Source organism: Haliotis rubra, unplaced genomic scaffold (assembly GCF_003918875.1).
Source record: "Haliotis rubra isolate DU_JTF1 unplaced genomic scaffold, ASM391887v1 Scf286, whole genome shotgun sequence".
Classification (NCBI taxonomy): Eukaryota; Metazoa; Mollusca; class Gastropoda; order Lepetellida; family Haliotidae; genus Haliotis; species Haliotis rubra.
Window position 1 is genome coordinate 1,000,656 of NW_025766953.1, and position 23,857 is coordinate 1,024,512.

The following is a 23,857-nucleotide window of genomic DNA, read 5'->3' on the forward strand; positions in this document are numbered from 1 at the left end:
AGCAGGAATCTGGACTCTCGCGATTCAAAGTTTCTCATAGTTGACGTTATTGTTAAAGACTAAACAGATTTCATTTTTGTGACAAGTGAGACATGAATTAGATGAATTCCAATTTTACTCTGCCAAGGATGTGTATGTTTGAATTCCATCAGCTTGATTTACTGTCGAGAACTTTGAAAAAAACCCTGTTTTTCCAGACACACAATTGTAAAAATCAGAGCTCACTAATGTGCGTTTGAAAACAGCATGAGGAAATACTTGCACAGCTTTCAATTACTTGTGATATGAAAGATATTACTTATTTTATTGTTTCACTATTATTATTGTTATTCAGGAAACAGTGTGTCTGATGTAACATTGATTGATGTTTCAACAATAAAACGAAGTCATGACAGAACATGTAGAGATTCCTGGAAAACAGTGTTCTTAGTTTGATGGAAGCTTTATCGGATCAAGACACACTGAAACAATCTGATTAGAAATTTGAAGATAAAAAAATGGTTAAGTTAAATCTCTGCGACTTTGTTGCTTTTGACAGGTTGCACAAACATATTTTGATGACCGCATTTTGATGTTTATGATAGTATTCTTGCAGTGTTTTCCTTCACTAGTTAATGAAATTATTGCAGCAAATACACAATCTCTTCAAGTGAGTTATTGGGTGATACAAGTAAATTGTGATGACGGGTTGAAAGGTGCAGTATGACGCAAACACTCCTGGCAGGCCTTCCGATTGGTCAGCTAATCAGGTCATCTGTGTCTACTGGTCTATCACTGTAATCAGTCTTGTCGTTTATCGGTCTATGACAGCGGAATCAGAGACAGACAGTCCTTATTGTCAGTGCAGTAAGCTATTAATGAAGACATCTCCAAATGTGATTTGCAAAGGAGCTAGGAGGAATTTGGACACCTTCCAAATATGTGAAGTGTAAACAAGAGGATTTGAGACTATATGTCTGCAGATGAAACAAAAAGTTAAACAGTTTGCTGTCTCTCTATTATCTCACTATCTCACTGCTGTCTCACTATTATCTCACTATCTCACTGTGATCTCACTGCTTTCTCACTATTATCTCACTATCTCACTGCTGTCTCACTATTATCTCATTATCTCACTGTGATCTCACTGCTGTCTCTCTATTATATTAATTATCTCACTGCTGTCTCACTATTATCTCACTATCTCACTGTGATCTCACTGCTGTCTCACTATTATCTCACTATGTCACTGTAATCTCACTGTAATCTCACTATTATCTCACTATGTCACTGTAATCTCACTGTAATCTCACTATTATCTCACTATGTCACTGTAATCTCACTATTATCTCACTATGTCACTGTAATCTCACTATTATCTCACTATCTCACTGTTATCTCACTGCTGTCTCACTATTATCTCACTCATATGTCACTGTAATCTCACTGTAATCTCACTATTATCTCACTATGTCACTGTAATCTCACTGTAATCTCACTATTATCTCACTATGTCACTGTAATCTCACTATTATCTCACTATCTCACTGTTATCTCACTGCTGTCTCACTATTATCTCCCTATGTCACTGTAATCTCACTGTAATCTCACTATTATCTCACTATGTCACTGTAATCTCACTATTATCTCACTATCTCACTGTTATCTCACTGCTGTCTCACTATTATCTCACTATGTCACTGTAATCTCACTGTAATCTCACTATTATCTCACTATGTCACTGTAATCTCACTGTAATCTCACTATTATCTCACTATGTCACTGTAATCTCACTATTATCTCACTCAGCTATCTCACTATTATCTCACTTATCTCACTATTATCTCACTATGTCACTGTAATCTCACTGTAATCTCACTATTATCTCACTGTCACTGTAATCTCACTATTATCTCACTATCTCACTGTTATCTCACTGCTGTCTCACTATTATCTCACTATGTCACTGTAATCTCACTGTAATCTCACTATTATCTCACTATGTCACTGTAATCTCACTATTATCTCACTATGTCACTGTAATCTCACTATTATCTCACTATCTCACTGTTATCTCACTGCTGTCTCACTATTATCTCACTATGTCACTGTAATCTCACTGTAATCTCACTATTATCTCACTATGTCACTGTAATCTCACTGTAATCTCACTATTATCTCACTATTATCTCACTATCTCACTATTATCTCACTATCTCACTGTTATCTCACTATCTCACTGTTATCTCACTATCTCACTGTTATCTCACTATCTCACTGTTATCTCACTGTAATCTCACTCACTATCTCACTATTATCTCACTATCTCACTGTTATCTCACTATCTCACTGTTATCTCACTGTAATCTCACTATTATCTCACTATGTCACTGTAATCTCACTGTTATCTCACTGTAATCTCACTATTATCTCACTATGTCACTGTGACTCACTGCTGTCACTGTAATCTCACTATCTCACTGTTATCTCACTCTCACTGTAATCTCACTATTCTCACTCTCACTCATCTTACTGTTATCTCACTATCTCACTGTTATCTCACTATCTCACTGATCTCACTGTTATCTCACTGTTATCTCACTATCTCACTATTATCTCACTATCTCACTGTGATCTCACTGTTATCTCACTGTTATCTCACTGTTATCTCACTATGTCACTGTAATCTCACTGTTATCTCACTATCTCACTGTAATCTCACTGTTATCTCACTATCTCACTGTTATCTCACTATCTCACTGTTATCTCACTATCTCACTGTAATCTCACTATTATCTCACTATCTCACTGTTATCTCACTATCTCACTGTTATCTCACTATCTCACTGTGATCTCACTGTTATCTCACTGTTATCTCACTATCTCACTATTATCTCACTATCTCACTGTGATCTCACTGTTATCTCACTATCTCACTGTTATCTCACTATGTCACTGTAATCTCACTGTTATCTCACTATCTCACTGTTATCTCACTCTCTCACTGTCATCTCACTATCTCACTGTAATCTCACTATTATCTCACTATCTCACTGTTATCTCACTATCTCACTGTTATCTCACTGTGATCTCACTGTTATCTCACTGTTATCTCACTGTTATCTCACTATCTCACTATTATCTCACTATCTCACTATTATCTCACTATCTCACTGTGATCTCACTGTTATCTCACTATCTCACTGTTATCTCACTATGTCACTGTAATCTCACTGTTATCTCACTATCTCACTGTAATCTCACTGTTATCTCACTATCTCACTGTAATCTCACTATTATCTCACTATCTCACTGTTATCTCACTATCTCACTGTTATCTCACTGTTATCTCACTGTTATCTCTACCTCTGAAGGTCCAGGTTAGAATGAACCTTCCATAACCCATGCTTGTCGTAAGAGGCGACTAACGGGATCGGGTGGTCAGACTCGCTGGCTCGGTTGACACATGTCATCGATTCCCAGTTGCGCAGATTGATGCTCATGCTGTTGATTACTGGATTGTCTGGTCCAGACTTGATTATTTACAGACCGCTGCCATATAGCTGGAATATTGCTGAGTGCAGCGTAAAACTAAACTCACTCACTCACTGTTATCTCACTGTAATCTTACTGCTGTCTCAATTATCTCACTGTAATCTCACTGCTGTCTCACTATTATGTCATTATATCACTGTTATCTCAATGTAATCTCACTGCTGTCTCATTCTTATCTCACTGTTTTCTCACTATTATCTCACTCAGCTGTCACAGCACATTGTCACTGCTATTTCTCAGCTATTTCATTGTGATGTGTTGTCTGGAGGTATTGATAGATATATCAGTTTTATCAACAGTGCAGCAGTTATGTAAGCATTCTCTTTGGTCTATTGCTGGTAGTGACATTTATACTACCAAATTTTATAGAACCAAATGTTACACATATTGTTGTTCTGTCAGCATAACTTTGCCATGGTGTTAGACTTCCATTTCAATTTAAGACAGGAACACATGTATCCTCCAAGCAGGTAGTTTCCAGAATGCCCACAAAAGAAAGAACGGCTCATGTATACTAGCAGTTACAGTTCCATAAACTTACACTGCTCATTTTATGGAACAAGCCTTGGAATGGAAGAAACATCTTGCTTGATGAAATGTAGATATCCATTAAGGAAATATTCATGAGTTTATTTTGGAAACTATGGGCAGTCCCCTAACATGTCATCCTGCTGAATTGTGTAAGTTGGTAACAGATGGAAGTCTTGCGGAGCCAGGTCAAGAGAATGAGAAGACTTAAGCAATACTCATGGATTGTACTCCCGGCAAGGACGGATTTGTGCATCAGTACATTCTTCTTTTCTCCGTGTCCAACATCTCACAGTCTCAATTTCATCCATTAACTGCCTTACAAGTGCAGCATGTTATGCTCCACTTTTGTCTGACCTTTTGGAAGATGATCCTTCATAAAGACACCCTCAGCATCCAAGAACATGTCTGATCCCAGCTCATGGGACAGTTTTGGCCTTATTTTGACGTGGTGATGTGAAATGCCTTCACTGTTTTGAATGTTCTTTGGACTAAGCCTGGAAGTGGTTAACACAGGTTTCATGAATTGTCAAGAGTTATTGCTAGAATGTTTCAGGGTCATTTTCAGACAGAGATAAATTATCACAACACGTGTTATACTTAGTGTCTATGAAATGTCAGAAGCTTTGGACCCCAACTAGCCGATGCCTTCATCATTACCAAACCTTCTATGATATGTTCTCCCGTGGGATATGCCTTCTGAACTAGTTATATGACGGTCATTTGCTGGTCGGTCATCACCATAATGTGGACTATTTTTTCTGACATGGGAAGTGTGACACGTGACATGTCCTTTCATGTGAGAGTGAGTGAGTGAGTTTAGTTTTACGCGGCTCTCAGCAATATTCCAGCTATATGGCGGCGGTCTGTAAGTAATCGAGTTTGGACCGTAGCTCCAGTTCTGCTCATTGGTCAGCTTTGGTTCAATCACTAGATTGTCTGGTCCAGACTTACTTGCAGACTGCAATTAATAACTCTAAAAAAATTACTGAGAGCAACTATCAGAAATAGACTATTAGTCTCTTTTGATTTCTATCATGGTGCATATATTTCGGACACCATATTGTACACCGATGTCAAGGACTAACTGCACAGCAATAAGAACATGGCAGATTTATCTTCAGTTAAATGTCAAAGAGCTTCTCTTGACCAATTCTCAACTCTGCTGTTGTCAGAATTATATCAGGTTTCCATTTTGATGAGATTCTCATGTCAGCCATCATAAGACACTGTGACTTATTCAGTTGTTTTCTCAGTTAATGGTCAAATTTACATAAGGGAATGGAAGAATGTAAGTCGCTTGAAACTATCGGGTTACACACTTGTCACACTTGAGGAGAGTGATGGCTGGTTATATCAGAGACCATATAATCTATTATGGGGTCTCTGGTTATATGAACAAATAAAAACGATAAAAGTACAAATTTGATGGAAGGGATTTTAAGGATTGATGAATAACACAATCACGACAGCCCACATATCATGTGTTACCAAGCAACCGATTGCAACTCAATGGCACCTCATTTGTTCATATTCGGAAGAGAAATCTCTGTAGTTTGAAGTTTTCATTGAAGTTTGTTAATGGACAATATCAGTTATACCAGTTCTGGTAGGTCAGCTTTTGTCATAATTCTCATAAAAATAGTGGTAAAAGCACCCATTGAGCACTTTTCAATTCATGGCTACTTCAGTCCTCTAGTGGATGGCGGTGTCAGGGAAGTGCATCACATTCAATATTGCCACGAGGCTGATGGGTTTGTTTCAAGTTTTACATCCTCCTCAGTGTCCGTAACGTGAGACTCTGCTAGGGGAGCGGCTGTCACTACTGCTTAACTAGAACCAAAGTTGTCATATACTGTCTCAGAAGCTGCCAACACGCGTCATATTGGATTTAAGTCAGCCCAGTCATGGTTATTCTATAAATTATTAATATTTTAAATAAAATTCTTTAAAAATGTGTTAATTAGTGTTTGTTGTAATATTTAATTACTGATAATCATTAGCCGTTTATGCATCTACCTGTATTTATATTGACACAATGTATGTATTCAGTGTGCAGTAGTTATAAACAGATACTAATTTCACAGTTTTTCACAACCTAATCAATGACATAATCTGCCTGACCATTAGGGGTGGGCGATACTACCAGTTAACCAGTATAGTGCAATTCGAACTTCACAATATGATATATTGCGGTACACTTTTCGCGAACCGGTTCACCCGATACGATCAGCTATTTCCAGGACCATGATCAGTAATTTTCGTGATGCAGTCAAAAATACTAAGAACACTTGTATTTCCTTTATATTATAAACATTAATATTTTTGAGACCATATAAACCATATCAATAGAAAACTAGATTGGTACTGGCACTCATTGTATTGATAAACAAACCAAACTGGCGGGCGCCGCAGCAGACGCTTTTTCTGGAGTTCAAAACTTTAGAGCGAAGTCTTCAATTTGGAAACATTTTCAATTGATCTCTTGTACAATCACATCTGAGTCATAACAGTGGCCAGTGGCATTGTTTCAAAAGAAAGAAAACGGTAATTTCATTACCTTAACCCATGTGTTACACTTTCACAATAATTTGCAATACGCCAACACATATCACAATATATCGCAATGCGAAAATTTTGCTAATACCCAACCCTACTGACCATACATGAAGAATCTCATTCCAATCAAACATGGGTGAGTGAGTGTGTGTCACAGGTTTTACAGCACTTTTAGCAATATTCCAGCAATATCACCAGAAACGGCAGGGGTGGAAATAACTTTAAAATTGCTAATGTACTCCGGTACAGTGGCACATGTAAATTCACTTGCCCTGATAATTTTTCCACTATACTGGCCGATTTTCTTGTTGATTTTTTAAATGAACAACATAATTAACATTGGAAATTCAACTGGACACTGGTACAGCGTGACATACAAATTTGCTAGCCCGACAGAAAAAACACACTGGACTCGGACGTCGGGCAATGGGCTATTTCCACCCCTGAATGGGCTTCAAACATTGAACCCATGTGCGCGCACGCCCGCATGCATGCATATGTTCATATATATATGTTCAATGTGATGACGTATTTGTTGATTCATGTTTCAATGGTTGGACTGTAAATGCAAAACTTTACATGAAACATCTTTGTCAAGATGATGTTATCCATTGGTGATGATAATGTTTGACATCACGACTGATAGATTTTGGGATATGCACCTGTAAAACTTGTGATGTCGTGACTGATGAACATCTTAAGCATTTTTCTCACACAAAACCTGGTATCTAAAAATATTTTGTTTAGCCCTGAGATATTAATGTTCAACATTAAACTTTCATTGTTGATGTTATTACTAAAGCCATTTATATGTAAATTCTCCCAAGTCGTGTAACTCTCTGAAAAGGAGAAATGGAATTGTTCTGTTACTGCCATGTCTAGTCTAGTACAATGATAAAAGACACAAGTCAGGCAATCCATTATCAGTGAAACTTTAAGGTCACCAACTGTTCAGTCAGCAATATAAAATAGACCAGGGAGCAGCTGTGCACTGAAGCCTTTGTTTTACTGGTTACCTGGGGTTTTTTCCTGAAGGAAGACCCAAGATTGTTTGTTCAGTGTTACTTATTATAGTCCATTTGACTTTGTTTAGACCGATGAATTGCTCACTAACACAAAATCTAATGATTGCAACAAAACCAAATTTTGCACAGTCACATAAAATCAACAGACCAACTCTGATGATTTGTCTCATAATTTTGGACATCCGAATACCAGCAAGTGGTCCTCCCTTCTAAGAAATAGCGAAAAGTGACAACCAAATAATGGTCGTTTGTTGAACAACTTTTTTTATTCAGTTGTCCAAATTATGAGACAAATCATCTGAGATGGTCTGTCGATTTTATATGACTGTGCAAAGTTTGATTTTGTTGCATATGTTAGATTTTGTGTTAGTGAGCAATTCATCGGTCGCAAATGAAGTCAAACGGACTTTAAGTAATGACTCCCGTTCTATTCCACATTTCTAGGGACCCCAGTTCCTGGATGACTACAATGGGACTGGGACTAACACTTAGTCGCTGAAAATATTAAATTTTGATGGAGAGAAAGAACTCCATTAATACTGAATAAGATTGACAGTGAGAACTAGGCTTTGCTTCATTGTCGTATTTTTGCATGACAGTAAGGGCTGGGTACCGGTAAGTGGAAAATAATATGGTTCTGTGAGACAGACTGGGACTGCTTGGTCAGACTCGCTGACTGATTGTATCTTCGTGCCTTGATGGGGCATACAGCTGATCATTCTATCAGTCACAGGTTCGCCTGGTCGGTCATGTAGGAGACATGCAAGGGATTCCTCCCGACTGCTCTGTTAACAACACCATGTTTGGAATTTTGATGACTGCAATGTTAACACCATATCTTGAATTTGCAGATTTTTCTTCTTGACAACATCCTTGGAATATTGCTGACTCCACTGATAACATTTGCAATATTGCTGACTGTAATGTTAACAACATTTGGAATATTGCTGACTGCTGTTAACAACATTTGAATATTGCTGTTAACAACATTTGGATTATTGCTGACTGCAGTGTTAACAACATTTGGAATATTGCTGACTGCAGTGTTAACAACATTCGGAATATGGCTGACTGCTGTTAACAACATTCGGATTATTGCTGACTGCAGTGTTAACATTTGGAATATTGCTGACTGCTGTTAACAACATTCGGATTATTGCTGACTGCTGTTAACAACATTTGGATTATTGCTGACTGCAGTGTTAACAACATTTGGAATATTGCTGACTGCAGTGTTAACAACATTCGGAATATTGCTGACTGCTGTTAACATCATTTGGAATATTGCTGACTGCAGTGTTAACAACATTCGTTTTGGATTATTATGCTGACTGCAACATTTGGAATGTTAACAACATTCGAATATTGCTGACTGTAGTGTTAACAACATTTGGAATATTGCTGACTGTGCTGTTAACATTTGGAACTGCAGTGTTAACAACATTTGGAATATTGCTGACTGCAGTGTTAACAACATTTGAATATTGCTGACTGCTGTTAACAACATTTGGATTATTGCTGACTGCAGTGTTAACAACATTCGGAATATTGCTGACTGTAGTGTTAACATTCAGAATATTGCTGACTGTGCTGTTAACATTTGGAATATTGCTGACTGTAGTGTTAACAACATGAATATTGTGTTAGAAACATTTGGAATATTGCTGACTGCAGTGTTAACAACATTTGGAATATTGCTGACTGTGCTGTTAACAACATTTATTGCTGACTGTGCTGTTATTATTGCTGACTGCAGTGTTAACAACATTTGGATTATTGCTGACTGCAGTGTTAACATTCGGAATATTGCTGACTAGTGTTAACAACGTTTGGAATATTGCTAACTGCAGTGTTAACAACATTTGAATATTGCTGACTGCAGTGTTAACAACATTTGAATATTGCTGACTGCTGTTAACAACATTTGGATTATTGCTGACTGCAGTGTTAACAACATTTGGAATATTGCTGACTGCAGTGTTAACATTCGGAATATTGCTGACTGCTGTTAACAACATTTGGAATATTGCTGACTGCTGTTAACAACATTTGGATTATTGCTGACTGCAGTGTTAACAACATTTGGAATATTGCTGACTGCAGTGTTAACAACATTTGGAATATTGCTGACTGCAGTGTTAACATTTGCTGACTGCCGCTGCTGACTGCTGACTGCTGTTAACAACATTTGGAATATTGCTGACTGCAGTGTTAACAACATTTGGAATATTGCTGACTGCAGTGTTAACAACATAACAACATTTGGAATATTGTTAACTTCGACTGACTGTAGTGTTAACAACATTTGGAATATTGCTGACTGTGCTGTTAACATTTGGAATATTGCTGACTGCAGTGTTAACAACATTCGGAATATTGCTGACTGCTGTTAACAACATTTGGATTATTGCTGACTGCAGTGTTAACAACATTCGGAATATTGCTGACTGTAGTGTTAACATTCAGAATATTGCTGACTGTGCTGTTAACAACATTTGGAATATTGCTGACTGTAGTGTTAACAACATTTGGAATATTGCTGACTGCAGTGTTAACAACATTTGGATTATTGCTGACTGTGCTGTTAACAACATTTGGATTATTGCTGACTGCAGTGTTAACAACATTTGGATTATTGCTGACTGCAGTGTTAACAACATTCAGAATATTGCTGACTGTAGTGTTAACATTCAGAATATTGCTGACTGTGCTGTTAACAACATTTGGAATATTGCTGACTGTAGTGTTAACATTCAGAATATTGCTGACTGTGCTGTTAGCAACATTTGAAATATTGCTGACTGTAGTGTTAACAACATTAATGGAATATTGCTGACTGCAGTGTTAACAACATTCGGAATATTGCTGACTGTGCTGTTAACAACATTTGGAATATTGCTGACTGTAGTGTTAACAACATTCAGAATATTGCTGACTGCTTTTAACAACGTTTGGAATATTGCTGACTGCAGTGTTAACATTCGGAATATTGCTGACTAGTGTTAACAACGTTTGGAATATTGCTAACTGCAGTGTTAACAACATTTGAATATTGCTGACTGCAGTGTTAACAACATTTGAATATTGCTGACTGCAGTGTTGCAGTGTTAACAACATTTGAATATTGCTGACTGCAGTGTTAATAATACATTTGTTTTTAATATTGCTGACTGCAGTGTTAACAACATTTGGAATATTGCTAACTGATCACAACATATTTGGGATCTTGCTGACTGCCGTGTTAACAAGTTTCACTCATTCACTCTCAGTGACGTATATATCACAATAAGGAAGGTCATGTGTTTATAGGTCTTTCACATCTGGCAGTGGCACTGAATGAAATTTGAAATTAGGAAGTATTATTATTTTCAAAGTAGTTCAGTTAGCTATAAGTCCTTGAGAATTAATGTTGTGAAAGACATCCGCTTGGATCTGTATAAAACCTGCCTCTGTAACCCAGATCTTTTTACTCCTTTGATGAACCTGCTAGATAGATGTGCTTCTCCACTCATCACCTGGCTTATCATGAAGCAGTGGAAAACCTTTGAGAGTTTAGCCCATGAGTCACTGTACAGACGAGATGAAATTCCATTTCAAATTGAAGATAGTCTGATGTCCAAGTTTCCCTTGGAACCCTACTGCCTTCCAGTTATCACTGATTACATTCCTTAAACAACTTTCATGAAAAGTCTCCTTGAAATGGCAACTCCTTTTCCTTTGTAAGAATTCACTCAATCTGAGATTCAATAAAACACCCAAGCATTATCCCGAGCCATTAGGGGCCTTGAACATCCCTTGCAGCAACATGGCAGGGATCAGCAGAGATGTAACTCACTTATTTGAGGATTTGTACCCATGTCTTTCTAGGGCTATCAAAGAAGGAAAACTTGCACGATCTTTTACAAGAGGGATTAACTACAAATCTGACGTGGGAGGACGGACAGGCATTGCAGCGTTGTGCCGAGGAAGCTGGGAATCGGGAAACTGCGGCAAACATCCTTGGGACTCGTTACCTGTCAAACAAGAGTAAAGCAGATTATAGCAGCGATAGAGACACCACCAGCAAAAAGGGTAAGTTCTCTCATTGATATCTTTTCAAATCTCAAGCTAGGCTCTTGAACATCATTTCGGGAAGAATACAGATTGGAATAATCTGTTTTTTCATCCTAGGTATTTTTGTGGTTGGATTCATGCCTGTGATTTTATCATTTGCAAACAGGCGAAGGTGTTTTTGTGTAAGACATTTCTAAGATAAGGGAGACTTGTTGTTTGGACTAAGGTTTATTCCCAAATTGAACAGCAACTTGCCATAGTGTTCAAAGTTTGTCCACAGACAGACACTCCTCTTGCTTGCTGTCAGGGCGGTGGGTAAGCCGAGTGGTTGAAGCGTTCGCCGGTCATGCCGAAGACACGGGTTGCTTCCCGCACATGGGTAATGTGTGAAGCCCATTTCTGGTGTTCCCCGCTGTGATATTGCTGGAATATTGCTAAAAGTGGGCATAAAACTAAACCCACTCACTCACTCACTCACTCACTCACTCACTCACTCACTCACTCACTCACTCACTCACTCACTCACTCACTCACTCACTCACTCACTCACTCACTCACTCACTCTTACTTGGTGTCAAGTGTTATGTGTGGGGTTTCCTCATACTATTAATCAGCTGCATGAATGAACAGAGATCACTTGGGAAGTTCACCTCTCTGCGACTGGCTGTCTTGGTGTAGAATTATACTCAGTTGCAGCTAATACTCACAAGTTAGCATGTAACATCATCTTTGTGTATTTATGTCTATTATATTTGTGTGTTTTGGAATGATGAAAAAGAATATATTTCATCAACCTAATGTACACAAGTACAGTAGAGAGATATTTCATAATTAATACATAACAAGCTGCAATAGTGCCTTCATTGTCTGATGAAGGTGTGCACATCCCCCAATTTGTCAGTGTGACCCCTAGAAGGCCCTATGTTTGAAGATGCCTTGAAAACATTGGCAAGTTATACACGCAAGGAGGAGAGTTTTATGGATGTCAACGTCTTTATTATGAAGAGCACAACGTTTCGGGGTAAATCAGGTGTTGGAGTAAGGATATACTCCGAAACGTTGTATTCTCTTAATAACGAAGTCGACATCCATAAAACTCTCTTCCTTATCAGAGAAGGCATTGAATTTGGTGGCCAATCTAGCAAATATTTGGAATTTATCAGGGATTTAACTTCGCACTCTTTTGCAAAATATAGTGTAATGTAAAATACACTGAAAAATTGGTTATGTGTGTGTGCTGTACATGAGGCTGGCTGTACACTAGGGTGGCGACCACTAGTAGTGGACCTTCATATAGAGGTGTGTACTGTACACTAGGGTGGTGACCACTAGTAGTAAACCTTCATATAGAGGTGTGTACTGTACACTAGGGTGGTACACAAAAGAGCTGATGTGAATTGCATTACCATGACATCCACAAACCGCCAACCATCTTAAAAAAACAGGAACAAAGGCTGATGTTATGTTTGTTTCAAATTTCAACATCAGGTCAGTGGTGTCATAGGCACTGAGACAAATCACCCAGAACTGATACAGTATTCAAGATTGCCAGATGCATCATGCACCAGTGAATTACAGCGGAGCCTCTCACATGAAGCTCCATTATGCTGTTGCGTACCATGACAACATGAGCAGGTGGTTCTCTGCTTCTCAAACTGTTTGAAAGATAGCAATTGATAGTCTCACTCAAGCTGAGCCTTTTTTTATCCTGGTTGCCGTTTTGCATTAAACGTTTATGGAAAAAAGAAAGCATAGCCTGCTTAGGCCTGTTTAACTTTACTTGAAAGAAACTGAAGTGGGGGAAGGTTGTTGGGAGCTTGATTTATTATCTGTATGGGGCCCGGAGACTGTTGTGGGACTTGATTTACATATTCATAGTGGTATGTGGAGGATGTATTTGATCTTTTAAAACTGGCATGGAGTTTGAATACCCGACAAATGTGGTGGTGGTTGAAATGTGAGCGTCTTGTGCAATATGTAAGGTTGGTGAGAAATTGTAAGCTTTGAAATCGACAGAAGTATTTAGGCGTATGGCTGAGGCAGTGATTGAAATTTAGAAACCAACAGGCAGTGGTAAATTGTTGTCCATTACATATTACTGTAGTTACTGTAACATGTAGGCAATTTTGAAAATCAGGAAAGTCTATTGTTTCTGACTGATTTCAGATGATGTGTTACCTGGGACTCATTGCTATGATTGTTTTTAGTAGTGATTGTTAGTAAAGGTTTATGCGGCTTTTAGCAATATTCCAGCAATATCACAGCAGAGAACACGTGAAATGGGCTTCACACATTGTACCCATGTAGGGAATTGTTCTTAGTAAAGTGCTCGCCATGATATTGCTGGAATATTGCTTAAAGTGGCCTAAAACTAAACTCATTCACTCACTCATTAAACTGTTGTCTTAGCAACTATTTCCTTTGGCTGCTCCCTATCAGAAGTATCTTTCTGTCATCCCCTTTGACAAACACCAGGTTTCTCAGTAATTCACCTACTTTGTTACATAAACTGTCCTGAGTTTATATTGTGTCCATTGTTTTTTGTTGTTGTCTTATATTGTATAACCTGTAAAGATCCGGCTTAAAATTGATCTCCAGCAACCCGTAGGTAGGTAGGTAGGTAGTATTCACCTGAAGAAAGAGCGAGTGAGTCTAGTTTTTCGCCGCTTTTAGCAATATTCCAGAAACATCACGTCAGAGGACACCAAAATGGGCTTCACACATTGTACCCATGTGGGGAATCGAACCAGGTGTTCGAGTTTAGTTTTACGAAATGAGCAGTGCTTTAACCACCAGGCTACCCCACCTCCCTTCACCTGAAAATGGAGTAAGATGTAACTCTGAAGTGTCGTGTGAAACAAAATACAGAAGTTGATATCCAAACAGTCTGTGATGCTATGCATGTTAATCCCTTGTAAATGCCATTCAAAGAAGAACCACGAGTAATTTACAGTTCACTGACTTATAATGACTGTATCCAGATAGGGTCATTACATATCATCATGATAATAGTACATATATATTGCTTTACACTGTATGACTTTTGAGCAATCATTTATCAGTGTTATCTGTTGTGTCCAAAATAGATCTGATTTGCTAATAATGTCTGTCCGAGATGAATCATAGCTAAAATCATGGACCTGTTTTATCAGGGACACAATTTTATGGATAAATTTTTTGTTTGACTGCCTGACTTTATAAAGGTTTTATTCCAGTAAAGCAATATTCCAGTAATATCACAGCAGGGGACACCAGAAACATGTTTTGCACATTGTACTCATTTATGGGGGTCAAACCCGGGTCTAATTGTCATAACACCAGCGTTTAAAATTCCCGCCTGCCCGACCATCCAGAACGGTCTATTTTCATCGCAGACGGTCAAATTTCAAAAGTAGCCTGTCCGGTGTTCTGGTAGATGTTTTTACCTCTATCAGTAATTATTTCATAATATCAGACAGGTTCTCTGGTCGTCAGTTTTAGGTGTTTAAGGTATTATGATAATTATGTTAACTGATTCACGTCTGGACAGTTCATTTCACAATAACCAATCACAACACATGTACTTTCAGTTTACCTAAACTCGGGGCATTGCCTGTTCAGTACCATGTTGTTCATTGCGATGCCTACAAGCAACAGTAAAGTATTCAGAAACCTGATTATTTTTTTTTCATTAATGAAAGCCGGACAGGCAAGTTTGTATCTGGACTGGTCATTTTTTAAAGTTACAGTCTGGCTGTCTGGCTTGAAATTTTGGGAGTTTTAAACACTGCATAACACATGAATGCTTTAACCAGTAGGCTACCCTTTGGATGACTGGAATACATGTGGAATCTTGAGTTTCTGATTGGTTGATGGAATCATGACAGATTGCATTGTTTTAAATCGTGAAGTCACATGTCAGAGGAATTGTTGATGTAACAGTAATAACATTCTTTGGGGGGGGGGGTGGGGATGGAGCGTTCTTTTAGAATGTTTAGTTAGGGAAGAGTTGTGTAAGAATCATAGACCCATGGTGAAAACTTGTCAGAGGTTGTCCATGAGCTGTGGATGTAGGCCTACGATCTGGTTGATGTAAACTGTTCTAGATTTGAATGGTGCAATACTTGAGCACTTGTAGAGAATGTAAATGACACTCAATATGATCTTGAAGTCAAAGTGAGTTTGCTTTCTTTCATTGATTCAATGCTGCTTGACAGCTTCTCTATGCTTTGTTGTTTTCTGATTTTAGATACATAAGTTATTGAATAACAGTTTCAGATACTCTTCTACTGAAAAGTGTAACAAAGTTGTAACTAATATCACTTGAATCACTGATAAGTTGGGGAAAAATGTTTGTACGGCTGATTCCAGTAATAGTAGATCAGGGCCAGCAAAGGTTTATTCCTGATTTCTCATTTTTCATCCAAGTCAGTCTGCTTCATGTTGATTCTCCAGAAGTCTTTTGTTTGTTTGGTTATCGCCACACTAAGCAATATTCCTGCATCAATGCATTTAAGAACACTTCAGTTCATGCTGACTCCTTGCACCATTTTTAAACCATATGCATGAGCTGGATATAGTGCAGGACTTTCCAATCACTTCAAAACGTTGACTAGTTTCAGATATTCAGTGGTAAATGACAGTTTCTATGGAATAATGAATCGTTTTAGCTGTCCGCTGTCTCTACATGTCACAAGCTGTCACAGCCAACAGACTGTGTTGTTTATGTCCATTGGGGGGGTAACCTAGTGGTTAAAGCGTTCACTCGTCACACCAAAGACCTGGGTTTGATTCCCCACATTGGTACAATGTGTGAAGCCCATTTCTGGTGTCCCCTGCCATGATATTGCTGGAATATTGCTAAAAGCGGCGTAAAACTAAACTCATTCATTTCATTTCTCTGTGTATTCAATCTGATCAAAATTGTATAAATTCACAAACAAGATTTTCGTTGATATGCTGCTAAAGTCTCCACTAACACCGTTATTTAATGCAACTGAAACCTTGTGAACTACCTTAATAATTCTAAAGAACTGTTAATACCTTGCTTGTTTTTAATTTTTAGGTCAAGATAACCTGATTCTTTCATTCCTCGTCAAGCTTTTAATCAATTATCAAGAAGATATATCTTTGATTTCATTTTCTTTGCACTTGACTCGAGAATCAATATTTGTTTGAACAGAGAGAACAGATTGGTTCACAAACAGCTGGCAAAGGCATCCAACTGCATTTGTTCGATATGAAACAACAAAATGCTGCAACTTGATATGGTTGAAAGCTGCACAAGTGATCATAATTTCACCTTTCCTGCCATTGTAACAAATCTATTCCATCAAATAACACAACTTAGAAATATATTTTTAAGTTCTGATTCAATATCTGTGGAACCGCAATTATTTTTAAATGTCACTAGGGATTATTCATGTCTCCTTATTTTCGCATCCCTCAGAAGTCACGTCATGTCCTACAAATACTTCCAGGGCAGTGGGGTAGCCAAATGGTTAAAACCTCCTCTCGTCACGCGGAAGATCCAGGTTTGATTCCCCACATGGGCACAATATGTGAAGCCCATTTCTGGTGTCCCCTGCCCTGATATTGCTGGAATATGATTAAAAGCGGCGTAAAACCATACTCACTCACTCACTCACTCACTCACTCACTCACTCACTCACTCACTCACTCACTCACTCACTCACTCACTCACTCACTCACTCACTCACTCACTCACTCACTCACTCACTCACTCACTCACTCTACAATTACTTCCATGTATATAAAGTGGACAAGAGTGGTCCACATGTCTAAGTTGCCTCAGTTTATTGTGGAGAGTTATATTCCTTGGACTTGCTGGAGACCCTTGTTAGTTTGAATCCCATTTCAAGTTGTTACTGCTTCTAGGTTGGTTAGCACTGTATCCATGCCCATGGGCTTCACCAAACTGCAACATGCTCTGTTTGTGATTACACTTTCTCAGTAAGGGGGTGGTTGGGTAGCCTAGTGGTTAAAGCATTCGCTCGTCACACCGAAGACCCGGGTTCGATTCCCCTCATGGCTACAGTGTGTAGAGCACATTTCTGGTGTCCCCTGCCATGACATTGCTGGAATATTGCTAAAAGCGGTGTAAAACTCAACACACTCACTCATTACTCCAGACCATAGATTAAATTTTCTTCCTTGTGAACACTTGTGCTGCTGGTGATTTTGTTAAATTTTCTGCCTCACAACTTCTGTGATCTGAGTAATTGTGAGTGGAGCTAGATGTCCGGGTCCTTTGCCAACAAACATCAATATTGGACGAGTATTCTCCTGCAAAATTAAATGTTGTCCCCCTGCCATGATATTTCTGGAATATTGCTAAAATCGGCGTAAAACCATACTCACTCACTTTCTCAGTGACCTACAGATTCAAGTACACATTGGGGTTGAGTCCCCTCTGGGATTCGAAAACACACAGGGCGGTAGGGTAGCCTAGTGGTTAAAGTGTTGGCTCGTCACGCCGAAGACCCGGGTTCGAATCCCCACATGGGCACATTGTGTGAAGCCCATTTCTGGTGTCCCCCGCCGCGATATTGCTGGAATATTGCTAAAAGCGGCGTAAAACCATACTCACTCACTCACTCGAAAACACACGCTCTCATTGTAAGGCATCTAACCGCCCACACACAGTAATCTATCACTCAACCACCGCCACTTCGACAAATATATGAAGTCTCACAACTCATAGTCTGGACCACATGCTTTGTTTACCCTTAATTTGGTTACGGCTCCAAAGGCCGAAGCTATGGATGCACCATGAATTTCAGAAAGTGGTCACATGTTTGTATTTGAGATTACAATCTCTCCCTTACACTGAGACCCGTGAAGGTCCAGGTTAGAATTGATCTTCAGTAACCTGCTTGTCTTAAGAGGCGACTAACAGGATCGGGTGGTCAGGCTTGCTGACTTGGTTGACACAGGTCATCGTATCCCAATTGCGTAGATGATGCTCATGCTATTGATCACTGGATTGTCTGGTCCAAACTCGATTATTTACAGAGTGCGGTGTAAAACTAAATTCACTTGTTCCTTTACTTTGAGAGTGTCGGTTTGAATGGCACTCAACCCAATAAAATGAGAAAATGTCATCTCAAACTGAAATGATATGCTATGCCAGGAAGACTCACTCCATGTATTTAAATACTTGGAGATAATTTAAAGATATGTGGTACAGCCTGATTTGATCCTGTTCTGAAGGCACAATTTTCTACAATGTAAATGATATTTGTGAGAAAAAGAACATCATTATGTTGTCATAATCATTTGAGAGCCCCTAAATGACATATAATTATGTTTCCATTCAGCTATGAATAAAATGATCTTCTACATCTCAGCCTCTCTGATCTCGAGAGAAATGGTTTGGAGACAATAACATAGTGTTATTTTGTGCATTACATATCAACAACTTCGTATTGATCTGACAGGATAATGATATTTGCTCCTATTGACCAGTACAACATATTGGTCACAGTTGAACCAATTCTTGCCCCTGTCAAACCCTGTAATTACTTGGCGAGATGAGCATGTCATCTGAAGCTATGTTGTCCTGTAAACCTGAAGAGAGTGGTCATTACTGAGTTATGTTTCTTTAGATTCCAGTTTGCGTGAGTCGAGCAGCACATCCAGAAAGCGCCGGACACGGGCTAAATCATTCTTTCCTGTTTCGGCTAAAGAAGAGAATCGTGGCAAATCAGGAACATTAGAAGACTTGTTGCTGTTGACGAGATTGAAAACAGCAGGTTAGTGACATCTCTTTCAGGACGACCTTGTCACAAGTCATACAGCCATGTCATAATGATTGAAGACTGAGATGGTTGAAAACTGAGATTAAACATCTATGGAATGAAAGAGTTATACTTTTGGTTACCGTACATCCCATTCTGCCTACAGTCCCAATTTGCCTACATCCCAGTTTTCCTACAAAAAAAATTACTGTAGGCGGAATGGGAAATGATTTTTTACCTATAAAAAATAACAACCCATTTACCAGTCACTGAAGGTAAGTTGTTGGGTTAGGAGAAAGGGTAATTAATGCAATTTCACTTATATTAAGCGACATCATGATATTGATGATAGTGAATGGCAAATTAAAGTTAAAAAGTTAAATGGCAAATGTTCATGGTGTTGAATTCTTCACTTGGCAGGCAGGACAGCAAGTATTCTTTGCTGAGTACTGCTATTGCCTTAAAGGTCACATGCAACCAAAAAATCAAACATAATTAAAACACAATTATCACTTCTTCATTACATATAATATACATTGCAGGTTATGAAAAAACATATAAACAAAATTATAAGCGTACAATCGCAAATCAAAAGTGCAATATTGTGTACTTCGGTTTACTTCCCAAGAAACGAAGCACCCGGGATACCGAACCCAGTCAGAGCGGGTGGGTGTGCACTCAAGTGTAACGGCTGGTTCATTTGCATATGCCCTCACGGCTTATTGTGTGTGTATATGTAGAGATGTTGGGTTTTGTAAATACATGCTTATTTTTGTGTATATACATTTTGCAATCAACAGACATCATAACATGTCATGTGTTCAAGTATCACACCTGCCTGTCTGTGTAATTACATAATGTGACAGAGACTAGAACTCGGCCATAAATCAATGTATTTTGTTTATGGTGTATAGCCTGATTGGTGTTAAGTTCAAATTGCATGTGGTCAGTGATAGCAGATGTGTATTGAATATTGTCATTAGCAGACAGGCAGGCAGAATACACAGATGTCAATAAAACACAAGACATTGAGTTTTATCTGTGACAACGACATATCTATATCACAGTTAGAAATTCCGTCAACGCTAAATATTTTTCAACTTTATAAGCTGTTGAATTTGCATTTTGAAACGAACTTTGATTTCGGTTTTCAGTCCATTTTTCAACCGAAGTTGAATCAGATTTGTTGATCCATACAAAGTTGTGTTTTACGTTTGCATGTGACCTTTAACATCAGCCGACAGACTACAACACATTCTACCTTGACTTCAGTAAATACTGGATTGTGATTGGTTAATTAAAGTCATTCAAAGGTATATGATCACGTTATATACCTAGATTTTCCAACACAGTATGTGTTGTTTTTTTTAAATCTTAATAACGCGGTTATGGTAGAATGGTAATAAACATACTGTGTCGGAAAATAAGAGGACTATTACGAATTATAATAGCTCTTAATTTTTTATTTAAAATAAAAACATGAGAGCTATTGTAATTTCGTTATATACCTGATTTTCCAACACAGTATGTTTATCCTCTAATTGGAAGTGTGTGCATTTCGCATGTAAGGGCTGCTGTTCCACAACTGGAGACTTCATTGAATCTACACAACACAGTATCAACAATATTTCAGCTTCAGTTGCGGCCCAGAAACCATTTAGAATGTACCTCAAGGCCATGTGTGGCTGTGTTGCTTAAATATTGAAAAAATAAGTGAATTATTGATATCATAATTAATTTCATTTCTGTCCCTTGTAAGTATAAAGTCTGCAATAACTGGAGACTGCGGTTTGTGTGGAGATAGTCTATGAGCTATGTACTGTATCTGTGTTTGTCATTTTAAGTTGATCTTTCATAAAATGTCTAATTTTATTTTCGGATTCCTCCCACGTCTCGTTTTGTTCACCATTTAGTAGTTGAAATAAAATATAATAACGAAGGGATCTGGACTTTAAATCTTCCATTTGTTCTTCTAATCTCTGTACTTGATCTCTCAAACTTGCAGCCATTGTACAATTTCAGCTGTGTCATGACTGTCAGCAGACTAAGCAGGCATGTTTGAAGTATTTGGGAACTGTGAATGGTGTTGGTCTTTTGCATCAATGATGATTTGATGCTTTTTATCACCTAAATTTTGAAACAAGTGATTATCAATAACTTACAAGGTGCATCATTGCATATGATGACTAGTTCATATCTCATCAAATATGACCTGTAACACATATGCCAGATATCTGTAACATAAATGACATATCACACTTGGTGGAGTGACTGAGTGATCTCAGAAGCTGCTGTGTAGTGATAGCCTTTTGTAGACAGCAGGATCTGCTGATGGATGGACTCCAGATCTTTCCATATGAGTTCACTTGCCTTTTAGAATCCTGCACTAACTTGTGTGTTCTTTGTATTGAAACCCGTAAGGGTCCGGGTTAGAATGAGCCTTCAGTAACCCATGCTTGTTGAAAGATGCGACTAACGTGATTGGGTGGTCAGGCTCGCTGGCTTGGTTGACAGATTGGTCATTGGTTCCCACTTGCGCAGATCAATGCTCATGCTGTTGATCACTGAATTGTCTGGTCCACACTCGATTATTTACAGGCCGCCGCCATATAGCTGGAATATTGCTGAGTCGCGCAAACAACAACCAAAGCAAGTTGTATTTGAAAGGAGCCTTTGCAGGGAACCAACAAGTCCCACTGGTGGAGTCTTGTGAAGTTGAAACTAAGTCTTCCTGTTGGGAATCATTCTCTTAATTAGTGCGACATAAAACTAAACTCACTCACTCACTCACTCCACTCACTCACTCACTCCACTCACTTTGTATTGAATGCCAGCTAAATAGAGATCATTGGTCGGGATTTGTGTCTTTTGATTGACAAGATTGAATGGTGTGGAAAGTTCTCATTACTATCAACCACTGGTTTGACTGGCAATGATGACTTGGGGACTACCATTATATTGTTTAAATGTTGACTGAAGTATAAAACAACATTCAGAGCAGCATGTATTAAATTATAGAATATTCTTTTCTGCTGCCTTCTGATAGAGTACTAGGTGTTCTGGTCACTCGTGATCTGCTCTTTCTCTAAGAGAGGTTGAGTGTTGATGTATCTTCTTGTGCACTGTGATATGACATTCCAGACATGTCTCTACAGTACAGTCATGTATGTATTGTTGCAGACACCAGCTGTGTCTTTGTGACGTTTGATAATATTGATCCAGGTGATCTACAGTTCCATCACACTATTTTGGGGAAATCTATTTTAAGGCATCAGCAGCACTGGGACGGATTATTTGTTGGTCAAGAATGCCATATTTTGCTGTTTGGAAATAGTTGTTCCTGTTTTATGTATCAACCAGTAAAAGATACTGCTTAAAAAAACTGTTACAAATCAGGTCTTGCAGCTTGAAACATGGATTAAGATTTGCGTCAATGCTTCAGTGCCCCGTGCAACAATGAACATATGTTTGCTGTTAGTGGTAATCATGGTTTACCTAGCTCCCTCTGAGGTGTTTGACATCCGTATTTCAACTTCTGGCTGACCTCCCCAAGGTGGCTGCCAGTATGTAAGTAGCTGAAGAATTGCTTATTCTGTCGAAAATTCTCTGACTGACTGCCAACAATCTGCCAACTCCTGATGTGTAAACTCTCAAACTTCCTGGTTTAACCTGCTGCATGGGACATTGACCACCAGACAGGTTGTTGCCCCTCACTTCCTGGTTCAACCTGCTGCATGGGACATTGACCACCAGACAGGTTGTTGCCCCTCACTTCCTGGTTCAACCTGCTGCATGGGACATTGACCACCAGACAGGTTGTTGCCCCTCACTTCCTGGTTCAACCTGCTGCATGAGCCATTGACCACCAGACAGGTTGTTACCCCTCACTTCCTGGTTCAACCTGCTGCATGGGACATTGACCACCAGACAGGTTGTTGCCCCTCACTTCCTGGTTCAACCTGCTGCATGAGCCATTGACCACCAGACAGGTTGTTGCCCCTCACTTCCTGGTTCAACCTGCTGCATGGGACATTGACCACCAGACAGGTTGTTGCCCCTCACTTCCTGGTTCAACCTGCTGCATGGGACATTGACCACCAGACAGGTTGTTACCCCTCACTTCCTGGTTCAACCTGCTGCATGGGACATTGACCACCAGACAGGTTGCTACCCCTCACTTCCTGGTTCAACCTGCTGCATGAGCCATTGACCACCAGACAGGTTGTTGCCCTCACTTCCTGGTTCAACCTGCTGCATGGGACATTGACCACCAGACAGGTTGTTACCCCTCACTTCCTGGTTCAACCTGCTGCATGGGACATTGACCACCAGACAGGTTGTTGCCCCTCACTTCCTGGTTCAACCTGCTGCATGGGACATTGACCACCAGACAGGCTGCTACCCCTCACTTCCTGGTTC

At 39.0% G+C, this 23,857-nt stretch overlaps 1 protein-coding gene across 1 annotated transcript in view; it reads left to right on the forward strand.

Annotated features, from left to right (window-relative positions):
• The window catches only part of LOC124281630, a 157,332-nt gene that overhangs the window by 6,822 nt on the left and 126,653 nt on the right, over positions 1 to 23,857 (forward strand). The window contains exons 2-3 of the mRNA XM_046717562.1: positions 11,514 to 11,717; positions 19,307 to 19,453. Coding sequence (XP_046573518.1) covers positions 11,514 to 11,717; positions 19,307 to 19,453 — 351 coding nt within the window. The remainder of the gene's footprint in view (positions 1 to 11,513; positions 11,718 to 19,306; positions 19,454 to 23,857) is intronic.